The following is a 15,709-nucleotide window of genomic DNA, read 5'->3' as shown; positions in this document are numbered from 1 at the left end:
AAAGTAAACGAGTGCCGTGATGAGAAAAGGGTAAACATCATATTCCACATGGTGACAGCGATTGAGTAAAAAAGAGTCTGCATAACTAACTAAGCGTTGAGGGCGGAACCATTGAGATGTTTTTGTCAAATGTTAATAGCAGAGCTCAGGCGCGCAAAGCCCGCCAGCGGACCACCATGGGTAAAACATTTTGGGAAATCCATTGATATGCGACAAATTTTGGTTGTGACGTTGGAGTACCCCCGACCGTACAGATTGTCGGGGTGGAAGTGGGGAGGAAAGACGGCCTCTGGGGACGGGGGTGTTCGGGCAAGTTTCCTTGGCGGGATATCGCATGGCCAGCGTTGCATTTCGCAAGCCGAGTTTTTCTGGCGGGAAATCACATTGACTGTCGTTGAAAAAGTCTGAGATCTTCGTCCAAAGACTGTAAAGTCCGGTAAGAATCAGCGTTTGGGTGTTACGAGCACCGAAATGGATCGGCTGTCTTTGAAAAATTACGGATTACGGTGTACGGGTCTGCGAGAGGAAAGTTCGATCGCGTTGTTTGATAAGATCGTAATGGCGCTGCCTTCGGATGTTGACGGAACGAAAGGATGTTTTGCCGCAGAGAATCGTTAAGCCTGGTTTACACTGTGACATAAGCATAAGCATAAACATAAGCAGAAGCAAAAGCTGTGTAAACCGGAAGTGACATAAGCATAAGCATAAAAAAAAAACGAATCGTTTCCATTTTCTTATGCTCATGCTTATGCTTAAGTCACGTTTATAACTGTGTAAACCGGGTGCAAAATAAACAGGAAAAAAAAAACAACAAAAATAACACTGTAAACAACGTAACTTTAGATATTTCTAATTCCGGGTAAAACCCCGTTAATTTAACAGTGATGGTTGAAAAGAGTAGTTGTGCCTTTTAGAAGTTTATATATTTCGATAGACCCAAGAAAGGTGCGTTTCAGAGCGATGCGAAAATTCCCGTGGACAATAGATACTAGCGCGCACCAAATGAACAGCGAATGACCATATGGAGCTTGACATTTTCAGTAACCGACCCTGGTTAGACCAATATCAAGCTTGTGTGAAACGCAACAACAACATTCTATTTTTCTTTTCGACCACATGGTCCACATCACGATCGCGCGTGATCACGGGAACCCTCATATCCGCAAACAGAATGGAAAGCGGTGGGTCCAGACCCCATAGTCGCGTAAGCATTATCGGTCAACGAACAAGTTGCGATTTCATTGTTTCGTACCAAACATTTTGATTCGCTGGATCTGAAAATGTTGGAATTTATTGTTTCAGTTCAGCCCTCTGATTGGTTTTCATTATCTGGGTGGTCCAGGTTTGCGTGAACGCACGGTAAGTGTAATGAAACTGTGATAAGGCAAAAGTTGTTAATCATTTATGCTCATAATCATGTAATCCAAAAGATAGTTACAGGATGCATGTCTGCACTTGATTGAATGATGGCTATGGCTGTGCAGCAAAAAAGAGAAAAAACTATAATTACAATAAAGAATACTTTGCTGGAGTCCTGCCTCGAGTCTTGGCGTTGACATTAGTTTATATAACTCTTTAAATGCCAGTAAAGAAATAAATGTGACTACGATGATGGTTGTGGTGATGATGGTGATGACGATGATGATAATGCTGATGCTGATGATGAAGATAGTGATAACGATGACGATAACGATGATGACGACGATGATGATAATGGTGATGATGATGGTTGTGATGACGATGACGATAAAGATGATGATGATGATGATGATGATGATGATTGTGATAACGATGACGATAACGATGATGACGACGATGATGATGATGATGGTTGTGATGACTATGACGATAAAGATGATGATGATGATGATGATGGTTGTGATGACGATGACGGTAAAGATGATGACGATGATGATAGCGATAACGATGACGATAATGATGATAAGGATGATGATGATGACGATGACGATGGTCATGGATAAACGAGCTTGCCAACAAACTTAATGAAATCATGTGCTTGCTTACCTTGACAATGACCCTTAAGTAGATGTTTCGTGCGCCCGTGTTCAGTTCAATAAAAGAACTGGCAAACAAGTAGATGTTAATAGCCATCCATGCGATCTATAAACAAAAGACAAAACGAGTCGAAACTCAAACGTCTGAACAAAACTGACCGCAGGGAGGCGTGATGTGGAGTTGAATAGGCTGGCTTTACCGCGGAATGAGACCAACAATGGGCTTTTTTTTTCTTTGAACGGACAAATAACAGGCAAATAAAATGATGGTGATGTAATGTTTAAAAGACGAACGGCAGTGTTTTAGCAGGTTTAACTTGAAAACACGAGGCGAGTGTTTTTAGACCCGATAAAACACGTGCTGTGAGTTTTTTTAACGGCTTGAAGAAAAAAAGCCTTGTTGGAAAAATCCTTTCCAAAATCAACACGATATGTCACAAATTGTTTTTTTCATATTTTCGCACAGTGGCAAAATGCAAGGCTGAACAAACAAGCAGCTAACGAAGAAGAGGGGTTCGACGTGGAACGGGACAAAATCCGAAATCTAGATAGGAACGTTGTTATTAAACATGACGGCCGAGACGTTCAGTTGTTTGGTTGACAAAATTTGTTGAAGAAGTTTGGCAGGAGGATGAGTATCCGCCCAGACGTTTGTAATGGCTGAAATAATTTCGATGAAAATGATTAGGACTATTTCATAACGATCACAAGTGACCTTCATATAAAAATCGTTTCATTTCAGAATAAGCGATAAATCCATTGCTTGCACATTCAGCCCCGCACTCCCCTGGGTCTGAAATCAAAGCCGCCAGGTATAAAGGTTCATACACGTGACGTTTTGTCGATGTTTTGATAGGCTGATAGGCTCATGAGTTTTGAAGATCATAAAAACGTTTGATCCGTGACAGTGAATAATGAAATATCGTATATTTGAATAATTTAGAATATAGTTAGCATATAATTCGAATAGCTTGATCTATAAATATCTTTTCAAGTATTGCTGTAAGCCTTAAGTCCAATATACGCCCATTCTTTTTTCGCCCAAAGGAAATTCGGAAACTGAAACAAATCACATAAAGGGATGATATATGTAGCTATCGATATTTCAGTTTCTCTCCCTCATAGCAAATTCTCCTTCGAAAAAGAAATTCTGCCGTCAGAATGACAGCGATTTATTAAATTTCTTCGCCTTCAGCGAAGTTCCCATGGAAGATTATTCTGCTGCGAAAAGAAAGGTGATGGGATCTAGGGTTCCCGTAAAATTCATCACCGTGAAATTCTTTCTACCCTAAAGCCCACGAGGACTGACAACGAATTCAGTTTACCAGTCAATAAAACTGAACAAAAGTCATCAAAATCTAAGTCATTTTCAATAAAGACATGCTTTTCAGAAAAATAAGCCGGAAGTGACCTTGTCGAAACTTGCTGAAATAGCCATACACAAGAAATTTAGAAGATGCATTGTTCTGGCGCCGTTTTCTCCCGGTTCTCTCCCACTCTTGGCCGCGACAAACTGAAGCAAGTTAGCTCAAGTCAAGCACGACACCAGCACGACGTTAGAAACAATTCAGCTCCGAAAGTTGACTTAAAATCGACCTAACTGCTCAGCACGGCAGAACGGCAAACGTCATGCTACTGTTGTAGCTTACCAGTAATTTCTGTATTACATGTATTTGAAGAAGTTAGTTCTTTGGATTAATTTACAACTTGGATTAATTTACAACTTGATATTATCCCATTTTTTTCGACGGATTTGATTAGACGCCTCAATGCTTTAGTCGTTCCACTATTTCGGCCGTACCACTACGGATGAAACGCTGCGAACCTTTAAAGCCTACATCATTGTCAATTATTTACTTATGTAACAAAACAACACTTTTCATGCGGCTACAGCTTCCAATGTTTCGTCGAGTAGAAATAATTCTTTTGGTAATTGACCTTTTGAGCTTCTGCTTCGAGCAGAAAAATTCCAGGCAACACAGATGAGGTAAAGCAAGGTACCGACGCAGAGGTCTTCTTTTCACAGTTCATCAGTGACTTTCCACCTTTATGGAGTGGTTCCTGTAGTCTCTTCATTAGTAACGCACCTCTCTCATCTACCGAAATTATCATGCAAATAATTTCGCATTCAATTTGCATTCGTTCGTTAGAATCGTGATTCGAATGGCTGTTGAATTTTCTTCATAACCTTGTAAATAGTCATCACAAATCCCCGTTTACAGAAAAATAGATTTCGTTTTCAAATGTCACCGTCAGTGTTAAATTTACCGTGCGGTCAGCCAGTCGACTGAAGTCGGCCTAGACACAACAAATTTAATCCAGTTCTGGCCTTCTTTTCCCTTCGACTGAAAAGAAGTCTCAAATCTTAAAAAGGCCGTAAATCCAAGCAAAACCCTAAACTGAACCGAACTTATCACAAATAAGTCGTCAAACGCTGGGGAACTTTAAGTTTTACGTAACCCGTTTACGAGTAAAAAGCACAGTAGGGTTTCTGCAGTCATCAACGTTATACTTACTATAACAATATATCTTGCCAACTCGTTCACTGCGAATTTGGGCATGATAAAACCGTACTCCTGATAAAACTTTGGCGGATCACGAAGCTTAAACGCTGATTTCCTCTGGAACTCCAACCTGTAGAAAGTGAATGTCATGCATCATGTTTCCGGTATTGTCACGCAATCTCATAAGTAACTACTTTTAGCCCAAAACAGTTGTGAATGTAGAATAAACCTCAATGGCAACCGCCTGTATCCCAGATATTACGCAAAAAAAGACACTAACAGTTCAAATGTCTAAAAATAAGTCTTTGCTTAAGATTTAATTGACGTCACAAAGTTCCTTGTTCCTTGTTTTTATTATGAGCAACTCATGCGTTGTTGGCTTTGAATTTTTTTCGAGACAAGAAGAACTTTGAGGCCTTAAAGAAGCGTTGATCCCGGTAAGCGCTGAACCATTTGAGATTTAGGGGTGTTTTCATCAAATTAGACTGTTATATTTAACAGTTTAGGAGCAGTGAAACATATGACCCGGCAAACTGACTAAAGGGGCTCGAGTTTGTCGATTCTCAAATCGTCGTGTTTTTTTGGTTCTAAAGCCGATGATACACGGTTCAACATACTGCAACATTTGTTGCTCAACAAATGTTGAACAATGTTGCACAATATTGGTCTCTATTTTCGTTCAACATCGTTCAACAACATTCAACGTGTTGAATGGCATATTTTAACATTCAACATGACACGACACACATTTGTTGAACAAGAGCTGCAACATTTGTTGATCAACAAACGTTGAAACGTTTCTCATCGGTTCAATATACACCAGAATGATGTACGAAAGGTGTGTTAAGACAAAACCGGCGGGCTTTATTGACTGTTTCTGTTTCGTATCCGACTGCATCATATCCAAACCTGACCTGCCTGAGTGACGTCATTTACCATAAGTGGACTACTAAGTGCCCACGCTCAATGTAAACTGCTCATGGGGCGGGACACCGCTTATCTTCTAGAAATACCTACGTAGCGGGAGGCATTTCAGAAAAATAATTGAAACATTTATACCTTTGCCATACCTTTAAAAAAAAAATATTCAATTCCCATAAAAACAAACTCAGTTACGAAGACCTTGGTACGTTTTCATTTTCAGCGAAAACGAAACTTTTGAGATAAAAATGTCTAAATGCAGGGAGGTTGGTCAACATTTTAATACTTCTAAATGGCCAAGATGTTTTGGGAACCCATTTCAAAGATGTGTTATAAATAATGTACAAGTCTGGGTTACGCACTAAAAACCCCTGGAAAACAGAGTATAAGCACTCATTTTTTTAAACGATACTCGTATTGTTATATGTACCTATTTCAATTAAATACGTTAAAGATAAAAACACAATGGTTAGCTTTCCTCGTTAATCGAAATGTGATTGGAGTACTCACCTCACGAAAGAACCGAGTGCAAGCAGGGTCTAATTACCCCATTTTCCGTCATTTTAATATCGGCAACATCGATATAAACATCACCTCAAAATATAACTCTTCTCCATCGTAAGTGTTTCACGATTATTCCATCGCGTTCGCGTCGTTCAATGTGGGCGAGTATCCTAAAAATAAATTGGTACGTGCGGTTCCAAAGTAAAAATATAGAATGAAAGATTTGCAATTTGTACGGTCACGTAGTTAAAACCTCAAATTTGGTGATTACACGCCGTCGTTGTGCAGAATACCGCAAAAAATGGGTGCCGCATGTTCTTTAACCAATGATATTCTTGTTTTGTGGCGTTGTCGTTGACCTTAAAGTCCCTAATATCAAAACGTTGGCGAGCTGCCGATCATGTACAAGCAGCATTTGAAATAACGATGAGTTTTTTAGTTATCGTTTGGGAAGTTCTTGACAGATTTTATCGACGATTAAATGAGGTCATAGCATCGAAAAAAACAAAGGAAAACAACTCATCCAATCGACGGTTTTTCGTTCTCAGTTGAAAAAGGAGAATTTTTCTTTTATGAATAAACTGATCATAAGTCGAAAAGCTATGGCAATGATGACTGATCAGTGCTGAATGTTGCTTTAAAAAGCGAATGTTTGCCTTCACCTCAAGGAGATTCGGATGAACCGGAAATTCTTGTGTCGTGGTTAGGTTGCTTTAATGACGTAATCTCCGCAAACCCTTGCCATTTGCAGCTTCCTTAGCTTCAAGAACGAGCGTCTTTTCTGACAAAAGTAGAACCCACTTTCATAAATATGAACTGAGAGTTTATTTCAGTCACACAACGTGCAAAAATAACTGTAAAAGCATGAATCTGTTTCTTGACGACGAGAGCCGTGGTTCTTAATTTCTCGACAGGGTGGGGTGGTCGCGCATGATTTATAGGATTTGAAGAAGCACCCAGACCCATGGAGCGCGGTTTGCCAGATTCGTGGTCTCCTTTGCAGCCGCTCGGGCCAAATTCACGCAACGTCCTCGTCCCCACACGGCTGCTTCAAACCGACATACATTCCTTTCCCATTGTTTTCCATAGTTTTACTTAGACAAATCACCGACTTGTTATTGTATACGCTGGACCAATCGCAGCGTAGCTTTCTGTGAAGCTCTCTTCTTTCGCGGGAAAACCCTGGGAGCCTGTAATGGAAGAAACTCCAAAGAAAATCGCGGAAAGCGCTACCAAGTGTTCGATTTGTTGATCAAGCAAAACGAATATTTAAATATTTGGAAAATCGTCAGTTGATTTAGCTTGGATCATTGAATCGTCCGGGCTAGCCCGGAAGCCAAAGTCGATAAATACTCCTTGGACAGCAATTTTCTGTTTACCGACACTGTTTTTAGCGGTTGACAAAGTATGACAGGGCAGCAAAGAAACTTCAGGAAGTCAAACAAAAACTCAATAATACCTTTAAAAATAGAGATTTGGTAAGGGAAAAGAAAAAATGAAAGGGAAGGAACTTTATTTAAGTGTCTAGTCGTTCTAGCCCTGGAGCACTAATTGGGGACATTGTAAACTGAAATTAACAATGAAAGCAAAGCAAGTAAAATGTTGGTTTTTGAGGAGAGGGGAAACCGGAGTACCCGGAGAAAACCTCTCGGTGCAGATTAGAGAACCAATAAACTCAACCCGCATATGACGCCGAGTCTGGGAATCGAACCCGGGTCACATTGGTAGGAGGCGAGTGCCCTCACCACTGCGCACGCCGACAGCACGGAAACAAGACAGAGAGGAACAAGAAACGATCACCGTTGGAGATGAGCCAGTTAGTTCTTCCAAGTGTCTTCGGTTCTCCGAGGCTTCACATTTTTACCTCGATCCTGCAGCTTGCACTTCTCATCCAACACCGTTCTCTTATTCGTTCTCTTGTGCAACCAGGTAGACAAGCATTTGTTATTCGCAGAGTTTCACCCATTCCTACGGAGAATCTAAATGCTGGTTCTGGCAGTCTTGTTGGACGAAGGTGATAATGTAGGAGGCCACGCGCTAAAGGATTCTCCTATGTTGACACCTGAATGCCCCGATCGTACCACTACCTCTGTAAAATTACCAGTTCATTTTCCAAGTAAAAACGTGAAGAAAACCCTGGTTGGCAGCTTTCAGAGTGTTGGCGTAAGGCATTGGCTCACGGAATCCCTTCCCAGATCGCTAAGGCTGTCATGAACTGCCCAGCAGTGCGAACTCCTGTGATAAAAGCTGTGTCAAAGGAAGTTGCAGGATTGTGTGCCAAAAGTAAGCTGACATTGCTAAGAAAAACAAGCATAGTCGACTTACAAAATTTTGATCTTAAAAAGTTGAGTGAAGAATGGCAACAAAGAGCGCCACTATTTTATGCGTTCCTTTTGAGTACTTGTGTCAACCGAAGAACCAAATAATGCACTTGGTTTGGAAGTATTGCACTTGCAGGATCACTACCTGCTAAAGCAACGAAATCGAGAAATGGACGCAACTGCAGCTGTAACGGGGATTCTACTAAAAAGCAAAGCTGCTGAGGTATACTGATACAATATTGTGTACACATTGTTTATCAGACGCTGGTCAGAGGGCTCAGAAGGGATGAGTAAATTAGAGAACATTACTATACTCAGAATGCAAAATGGTCCTGCTTAAGTTATATATCAAATTTGCCAATAGACCTTTCCTTGCTGCAACAGAGACACTTTTTCCATTATTGACGTTTGCAGCAGGAGCTACAGCACAGCCGAGATTTAAACTTGCTCTGATCGAGTATCCACACGTGGCTTTGTTCTACGAGAGAATGTTAAGACAGAACCCAATTTTTTTAAACTCAGAGAATATACATGTGATATTTCTTTTTTCTTTTTTTTTTTTTTTATCCGTACACACTAATGTTGTATTTTTCGCTTGCAGGTTATTATTTCTTAATAAAATGCTATAGACCCATATCACTCAATGTCCAAACAAAAGATTTTGCCCGTCGAACCTCTCATTCAATGTGAGGCTGGACGGGCAAAGACAATGCAATAACAAAGCCTTTATTCCCCAAGGACTCCAAAATGGCCGCCGAGTGATAAAGGTGAATTAAGTGTGGCTCTGTTCTAACAAACTTGGAAGAAAGCCAAGACAATAAAGAACATAACCACAACTGAGTTCCTTTCAGTTTACAATCCCTGGCTCTTACTATTACATGTTCCTGATATTCGTCATTGATAGGAAACTATTTCCAGGTTCAATAAACTAAAACTTACAAGTTCAAACTCCAGTATACTTAGTAAGCTTGATGAACTGGGGTATCATTGCCAGAGAACAGATTTCAGAAGATAACATTAAAATGAAGAAAGTAAAGGACAAGATTTTAAGTATAAAGGACAAGCTTGGAGTACCTGATATCAATTCAACTGAAGTTCTGGCTGCCAGAGAGGAGGAATGTGAATTAGCAAGGTCTTCACATCCTGGCTTTGTCATTTCATTTGGTAACCTTCACTTCCAATTGATGAGACGGAATATAACCAAGGATTCCCAGAACCAAGACCACCATTGCATGCACTGCTGAGTCAATCATCAAATGGTTGAAAACCGAGAGTCTTGAAATTCTCTAAATGTCAGACAACCTAACGCTGAGGACATTGTCAACATCCCAATTACTAGGTCTCTACCTAATATCCATGATCATCAGCATCAGTGTTTCAATTGCACACTCCTGACCTCAAGAATCTTAGTTTCCTACTTTGAAGCCTTAAAGCCACTACAGAATGCATGCATACTTCAGATACCTCATAAGAACACAAAAGAGGGGTGTCAAAAGTAAAAAAAGTTATCCAACTTATCAACAATTCTTTGGAGTTAAATATTGGCGAAACGACCGGTTACCCTAGACTTTGCAGTGGCGACACAACAACAGAGGTGTGGCGTTCTTGTTTCCTTAGATGGTCTTAACTAACGGTAACGTATAAGGCTTGAAATATCAGAAATTTTCCGAAGCCAGTTGGCAAATTAATAAAAATATCCTTTTGCCCTTCAATTAACTTTGATATTGAAAACTTCTGATGCGAATTTAAAGCTGGTATACCGAAATTTGTTGCTACAAGACTGAATGCCTCTTCGAGATCCGCCATTTTATTAAAGAACTGACTGTGGGTTTTGTCCTTCTAAGCGGAAGTGATAATCGCAGTTTGTGCCTGAAAAAAATCCAGTACCACCTAAACCTGGATTTTTTCAGAATTTCCTGCAACTGCTTTAATATAAAGTTGCTTTAAAAATATTAACTTCGCTTTGAATCAAAGATATGCGAATGAAAGGAGCCAGGTGATTTGTGGAGATTTTTTGGCGCGAACATCCACAAGAAAAAGAAAGCTATACTGTGATTTGCTCATTCTGAGAAAGGAATGTACGTCGGTTTGAAGCAGCCGCGTGGGGACGAGGAGCGTTGCATGACTTCGGCCCGAGTGGCTGCAAAGGAGACAACCAGATCGGTGTCTGACATTTGCAGACTGCAGACTGGCTACAAATAGCGCTGATAAACAGTATTTAAGTCTAAGAACCCATTTTAAACGGTTAGCTTTCAATTATTGGACTAATAACATGTTATCGGGTATTTGGAATTGATTTTGTCACCTTTCCGCGGCTCACGTCGCAATAAATTGTACAAAACTAATTTCAATAAAGTACATTCAATACTGATCTTCGTTGTTGGTAAAAGTACTTGTTTGTCTTGTCTTTGACAATTTGAAAAAAGAGTACGTATATTCATTGAATATACCCTTCCTGGCAAATTTGTTCACTAAGGCCCGTTTCAAACGTCGAACTTACCATGTGCCGAATCTAATGCAAGTGAGAAAAATTTATTGCTTTCGCTGATTTGCATTAGATTCGGCACATGTAAAGTTGGACGTTAACAGTCACACAACAACTTGGGTATCGTTCAATGCTGGAATGTTTTCAGGATGCTTTTAAGAAATTTTATGTGAAACAATAATTAGAATTCCAAGCAAGTCTCGACATAAAATAAGTAAATATCCAACTAACGAGTTTACAAATGTCGCTCGGCTATCCCAGTGAATCGATTTCGGCTGTCAAAGATCTCGAACTCAAATTTTCGTACATATACTGCATTTAGCGGCTCAGGTCATTTCCTTGAATTGATTGCCGGTATAACTGCTCAATCCTCCAACCCACGTTGAAACGCTTGCGAATTGCACTTAAAGACAACATATTTCGTCCGTAATAAACTATGATTGTGTAGCTGTAATGAGAGGCACTAAGTAAGAAAAAATTCCGATGGATTTCTCCGATAACGAATGATTTAAAGAAGGAAAAACACACGGACGGAGAAATGGAGATTTCATATCATACGAAACCTCCATGTCTGCGCGCGGTGCATCTCGGTAGACAGAGAATATAATTAATGAATGAAGCAAATTTAGCTAGTTTTAACCACGCTTAAAATAATGTTTTTGGTGTTTTTGATAATGCGACAAGCTTTCTTTCACATAAGCCGATGACACACGGTTCAACATTTGTTGATCAACAAATGTTGAACAGTGTATAATCATGCCATGTTGAATGTTGGAATATTCCATTCAACACGTTGAACGTTTTTGAACGAAAATAGAGACAAGCTCTGTTCCGTTCAACACGTCTTTGCGACATGGTTCAACATTTGTTAAATGTTGAGCAACAAATGTTGCAGGACGTTGAACCGTGTGCCATCTGCTTTAGACAAACTTATTATATAAAGGTGGCTAAAACCAGTTTCAACACTTTCAAGAGACCTTGTTATTAGAAGGATTGACACTACAACACTTTATCACGGAACAGCAACTGTTATGGCACCATGTGAAACACCAATTATTGCTAAACAAGACGCAGTCATTTTTAAAACGTAACAAGTTACCATAGCAACAGGAAAGCCTTACAAAAACACCCTATATTTTGACTTTAGTTGCTCATATCTGAAAAACGAACTCTGTGACTCCAGTTTTTTTTATGCCCAGAAGTGATCAGCAGGCCAAGATGAAACTCTCTGCAAAGTTTAAAAAAATTACGTGAAGCGGATTCAGAGCTACCTTCAATTTTCGATTATTTAAGGTGGCTCTGAATCCGCTCCATAGAATTTTTTAAACTTTGCACAAAGTTTCATTCTGGCATGCAGCTTACATTTCAGAGTTTGTTTTTTAGATATGAGCAACTAAAGCCAAAATATGGCGTGTTTTTACAAGGCTTCCTGGTGCCACGGTAACTTGTTACGTGTTTGATATGGTACCATAACATCGCTGTTAAGTGATAAAGGGTTGTAGTGTCAAGTGTTGAAAGTGGTTTGAGCCACCTTGAGAAGAAGGTGTTTTGTTTTAAAGCTGGTACAATATATTACAAGGCGTTCAAGGTTTGATCCAAGCTTTAGTAGAGGAAATCAGTAGTGTAGCAGCTCTTGCAACCTGCTATTCTTTGGTATTGTAAGCAGCTTCTATTTGTTTTAAATCTAAGTCATTATTTCAATAGGACATTTCATGATGACGCCATTTGACTACAAGTCCCAGAATACTTCAGGTTTTGATTGTCTCATGCTAATTAGAGCTATTGTTATTTTACCCCGCTGGAAATACAAAATTTAAATAAGAAACGAAAAAAACGGAATTCCGATAGTTGTAGTCAAATCACGCTAACGTGACAGTTGCCTATTGTTGACTCTTCTGTCTTCGGCACGGGTAGCGAGCCATTCACATTACACGTTAGGAGAGCTGCTACTTCACCCAAATTTTAAAGGACTACCGGTATGTCACGCAAAATGTTGTAACTTAATGACACACAAATTGCCCGAAAAGTACATTGTAATAACCACGTAAAACTATTGAACATAAAAGAAATACAGCAAAAGAAAAGAGAAGCATGGATTGACACGAATGGACAAGATTTTAGTGGATTGCATTTGGATAAAGGTCGGCCCAACGTTTTTCAAGTTCAAGACGTTAAATCGCCTGGATAAAGGTCTTTTCTGCTCAAAATCATCTTTTTTGTGATGTAACGATAATTTTATCAATAATTAAAGAAATTTCACATTACCATTTTTTTTGATTAACGAAAGATTTCCCCGAAACACCCTAAAATAATGTGACATAGCCCATTTAGAGACTCCAATGTCCTAACAGAGAAAGAAGACCATTTAGCTTCTTGGACAAAAGATGGCAAATCGCCTGGATAAAGGTCTTTTCTGGTCTTTTCTGCTAAAAAAGATCCAGTTAGAAGATTTGCCTGCCCTCATGAATGACAGAGAAGAGTGGCGAGAAGTTGTGAAGAATTGCTCAACTGTGGTCGACTAACTAACTAAGAAATTGAATCTTATGTAGCCGGACGCCTGAAAAATTCCCAGGCGGCTTCAACGAGATTACAACCCATGACTTCTCCGATGCCGGTAAAATGCTCTACCAACTTCAAATATATACATTTAAGTGTATTATTATTCCTTTCCACACCAAGACAATTCTCAGAATCTCGAGCTCCCAAATTCGTTTGTCATTGAGCAGAAAGGTCCTGACAAACGGACTGAAAGGATCTAACTTAAAAGTATAATCTTAAGCCCCATACATTGAACGCTCGAACTCTTTAAATAAGTCTTCGTTATTGCATCCCGGATTTGAAAGATTGACGGATGTGATTTATCTTTAGTTTCAGATATACGGTAAATTTATTTCGACGAAATATGTGATGGTCACATTTTTTTCAACCGTCCAACATCTGGCCAGTTAATTACCCAAGAAAACCGCGGTTTTTCTTAGCTATTACAGAACAGAAGCACACTAATTTACAGTTATCTTACGAGTTCCTCTATTATTGTTTGTACGCACTCATTCCGCATTGCCTACCCTCACATACTGATATAAACTGAAATTATTGAAATAGATTCCGCTGAAACAATGTTACTGAAGATGACACTCTGCTAAGACATGTTTGTACAGCTGAAACCTTTTAAAGCATGCATTTCCTTCTGTCTCAAGCTTTCGGCGATTACTCAATATTATTTACATTTGAATATAAATTGGCAAACATTCGATATAACCAGCACAATTGCTCGCATATTAAGTGATGCATACACTCCGACTGACTGATGTAATACCCTGGCTTACAAATGAATCGACACGTGTGAATTCGCACTTCACTACCAGGCGGTTTGCAGTTGTGTTCCGCCCGAAGTACGTAACACTGTTTAACGGTGAGGTTTAGTGGAAATAACACAAGTTGGCCCGGTATATACTTGAATACTTTTATTTGTAACGCTATTCGAAGACTATGGAAAACTCTTAAATTTTAACTTTAGTCTGTACTACGTGAAGAAACAGGAACTTTCAAAATTCCGATTCTACAAAGACGTACAAAATGGTGCATTGAATTTGTCCCACTCCACAATGAACAAACAATCGGTCTCACCTCTTTGGAGACAGTATTCTTTATACGATCCAGGTATCAACTGTTTCCTTGAAAGTTAAGGTTCCAGCTCGCCGACGGGCAGTTGTCCCAAAAGCTGTTTATCTAAAGGGTCTCACAGCTTAAGAATTTCAATTGCTATTGACGCAATCCAATCCGGACAATCTCTGAATTGCGTGCTATTTTCACATGTAAAAACCAACATCACCTCATTATCATTATTTTGTAATTATAATGATGCTTTCCATACGAAATCGGCAAGGTCATTACTTTTCCTTTGAAATCTTTCAACAAGCTTGCTTGCTTGTTTACAGGGTGTTTTTTTTTTCTGCTGTCAAAGGGAAGGTGAGATTTTAATTGTAATTAGTATAACCAATTATTTGTTATGATAAAAAGCTAGGAATCCAGTCTACCGTTGGCACCTAAAAAGAAACTTGTTTTGTGAAAGGGCAATCATGCAAAACCTCGCCACTCAGTGCTATTCAATATGAGACACTATATCGCGGTTTTCTGACAGCTTCCTGTAGCATCTTTTCAAAATAATTTGCGATCGAAACGCTTGTCGCTTTCGAATTGGGCTTGCGAGGTTTCTTTTTTCTAACAGAACTCTTTGAAAGTAAATACAACACCAGTAGGATAAATAGATTTGTATTGTAATATTGTCATGCTTTATCAAGTCAACAAGAAATTATAATATCGGACACGACTTTTAACCAACTGCTAGCCAAAGTCATCTAAAGCGCTGCATGAGAATGTTGGCCTGCCTGTGTTCTCCGCCAATGACAGTATCGAATAGCAAATGGCCACGTCATCGTAGTACGTGTTTATCCGCTCGTTGTTTCGCTGACGTTCTAGATGTTAAAAAGCCGGTCTTTTAAACTGAAATACTTGAGAGACGGAAAAATTCTCGAAATGTACATTAACCTTTCCGCTGTACACACTCCTTCTCGCAATTGTATTTGGATAGTTTAGTTTCCAAAGCCGAAACTGTGGTGCTGCGTTGGTGGGGAAGTTACACACAGAAATGAGTTTATCAACCAGGTTCATAAGGAAAATTGCACACCATAAAGAAATTTGAGCATTGGTCCTTCGTCAGAGCGACCCGACTCGTGAGCGAAATGACCCATTCGCTCGGATGAAGGCTAACGCTTGAAATGGGTTTATCAACTGAGATGTTATGGTAAATTGACTACCATAAAGAAATTCGAAAGCTGGCTTTTCGAGCGTTAGTCCTTCGTCAGAGCGGACTAACTCATGAGTAAAATGACCCATTCGCTCTGATGAAGGGTGAACGCTTGAAATGGGTTTATCAACTGAGTTGATATGGTAAATTTA

At 39.5% G+C, this 15,709-nt stretch overlaps 1 protein-coding gene across 2 annotated transcripts in view; it reads right to left on the bottom strand.

Moving 5' to 3' along the window:
• The window catches only part of LOC138003695 (cytochrome b-245 heavy chain-like), a 51,812-nt gene extending 37,102 nt beyond the window's left edge, over positions 1 to 14,710 (bottom strand). Inside the window, exons 1-4 of one of the 2 annotated variants that reach the window (XM_068849898.1) lie at positions 14,378 to 14,517; positions 5,951 to 6,114; positions 4,532 to 4,649; positions 2,026 to 2,121 (exon numbers count right to left, since the gene is read on the bottom strand). In XM_068849898.1, coding sequence (XP_068705999.1) covers positions 2,026 to 2,121; positions 4,532 to 4,576 — 141 coding nt within the window. In that variant the 5' untranslated portion in view covers positions 4,577 to 4,649; positions 5,951 to 6,114; positions 14,378 to 14,517. Of the gene's footprint in view, positions 1 to 2,025; positions 2,122 to 4,531; positions 4,650 to 5,950; positions 6,115 to 14,377 lie in introns of both variants that reach the window. The other variant, XM_068849897.1, reaches the window with a different exon arrangement.
• Between the last annotated feature and the right edge of the window lie 999 nt (positions 14,711 to 15,709).

The sequence above is a fragment of the Montipora foliosa genome, chromosome 5 (genome assembly GCF_036669935.1).
Source record: "Montipora foliosa isolate CH-2021 chromosome 5, ASM3666993v2, whole genome shotgun sequence".
Classification (NCBI taxonomy): domain Eukaryota; kingdom Metazoa; phylum Cnidaria; class Anthozoa; order Scleractinia; family Acroporidae; genus Montipora; species Montipora foliosa.
The sequence above is the reverse complement of the archived record's forward strand: the minus strand, read 5'-3'. Positions and strand labels throughout refer to the sequence as shown.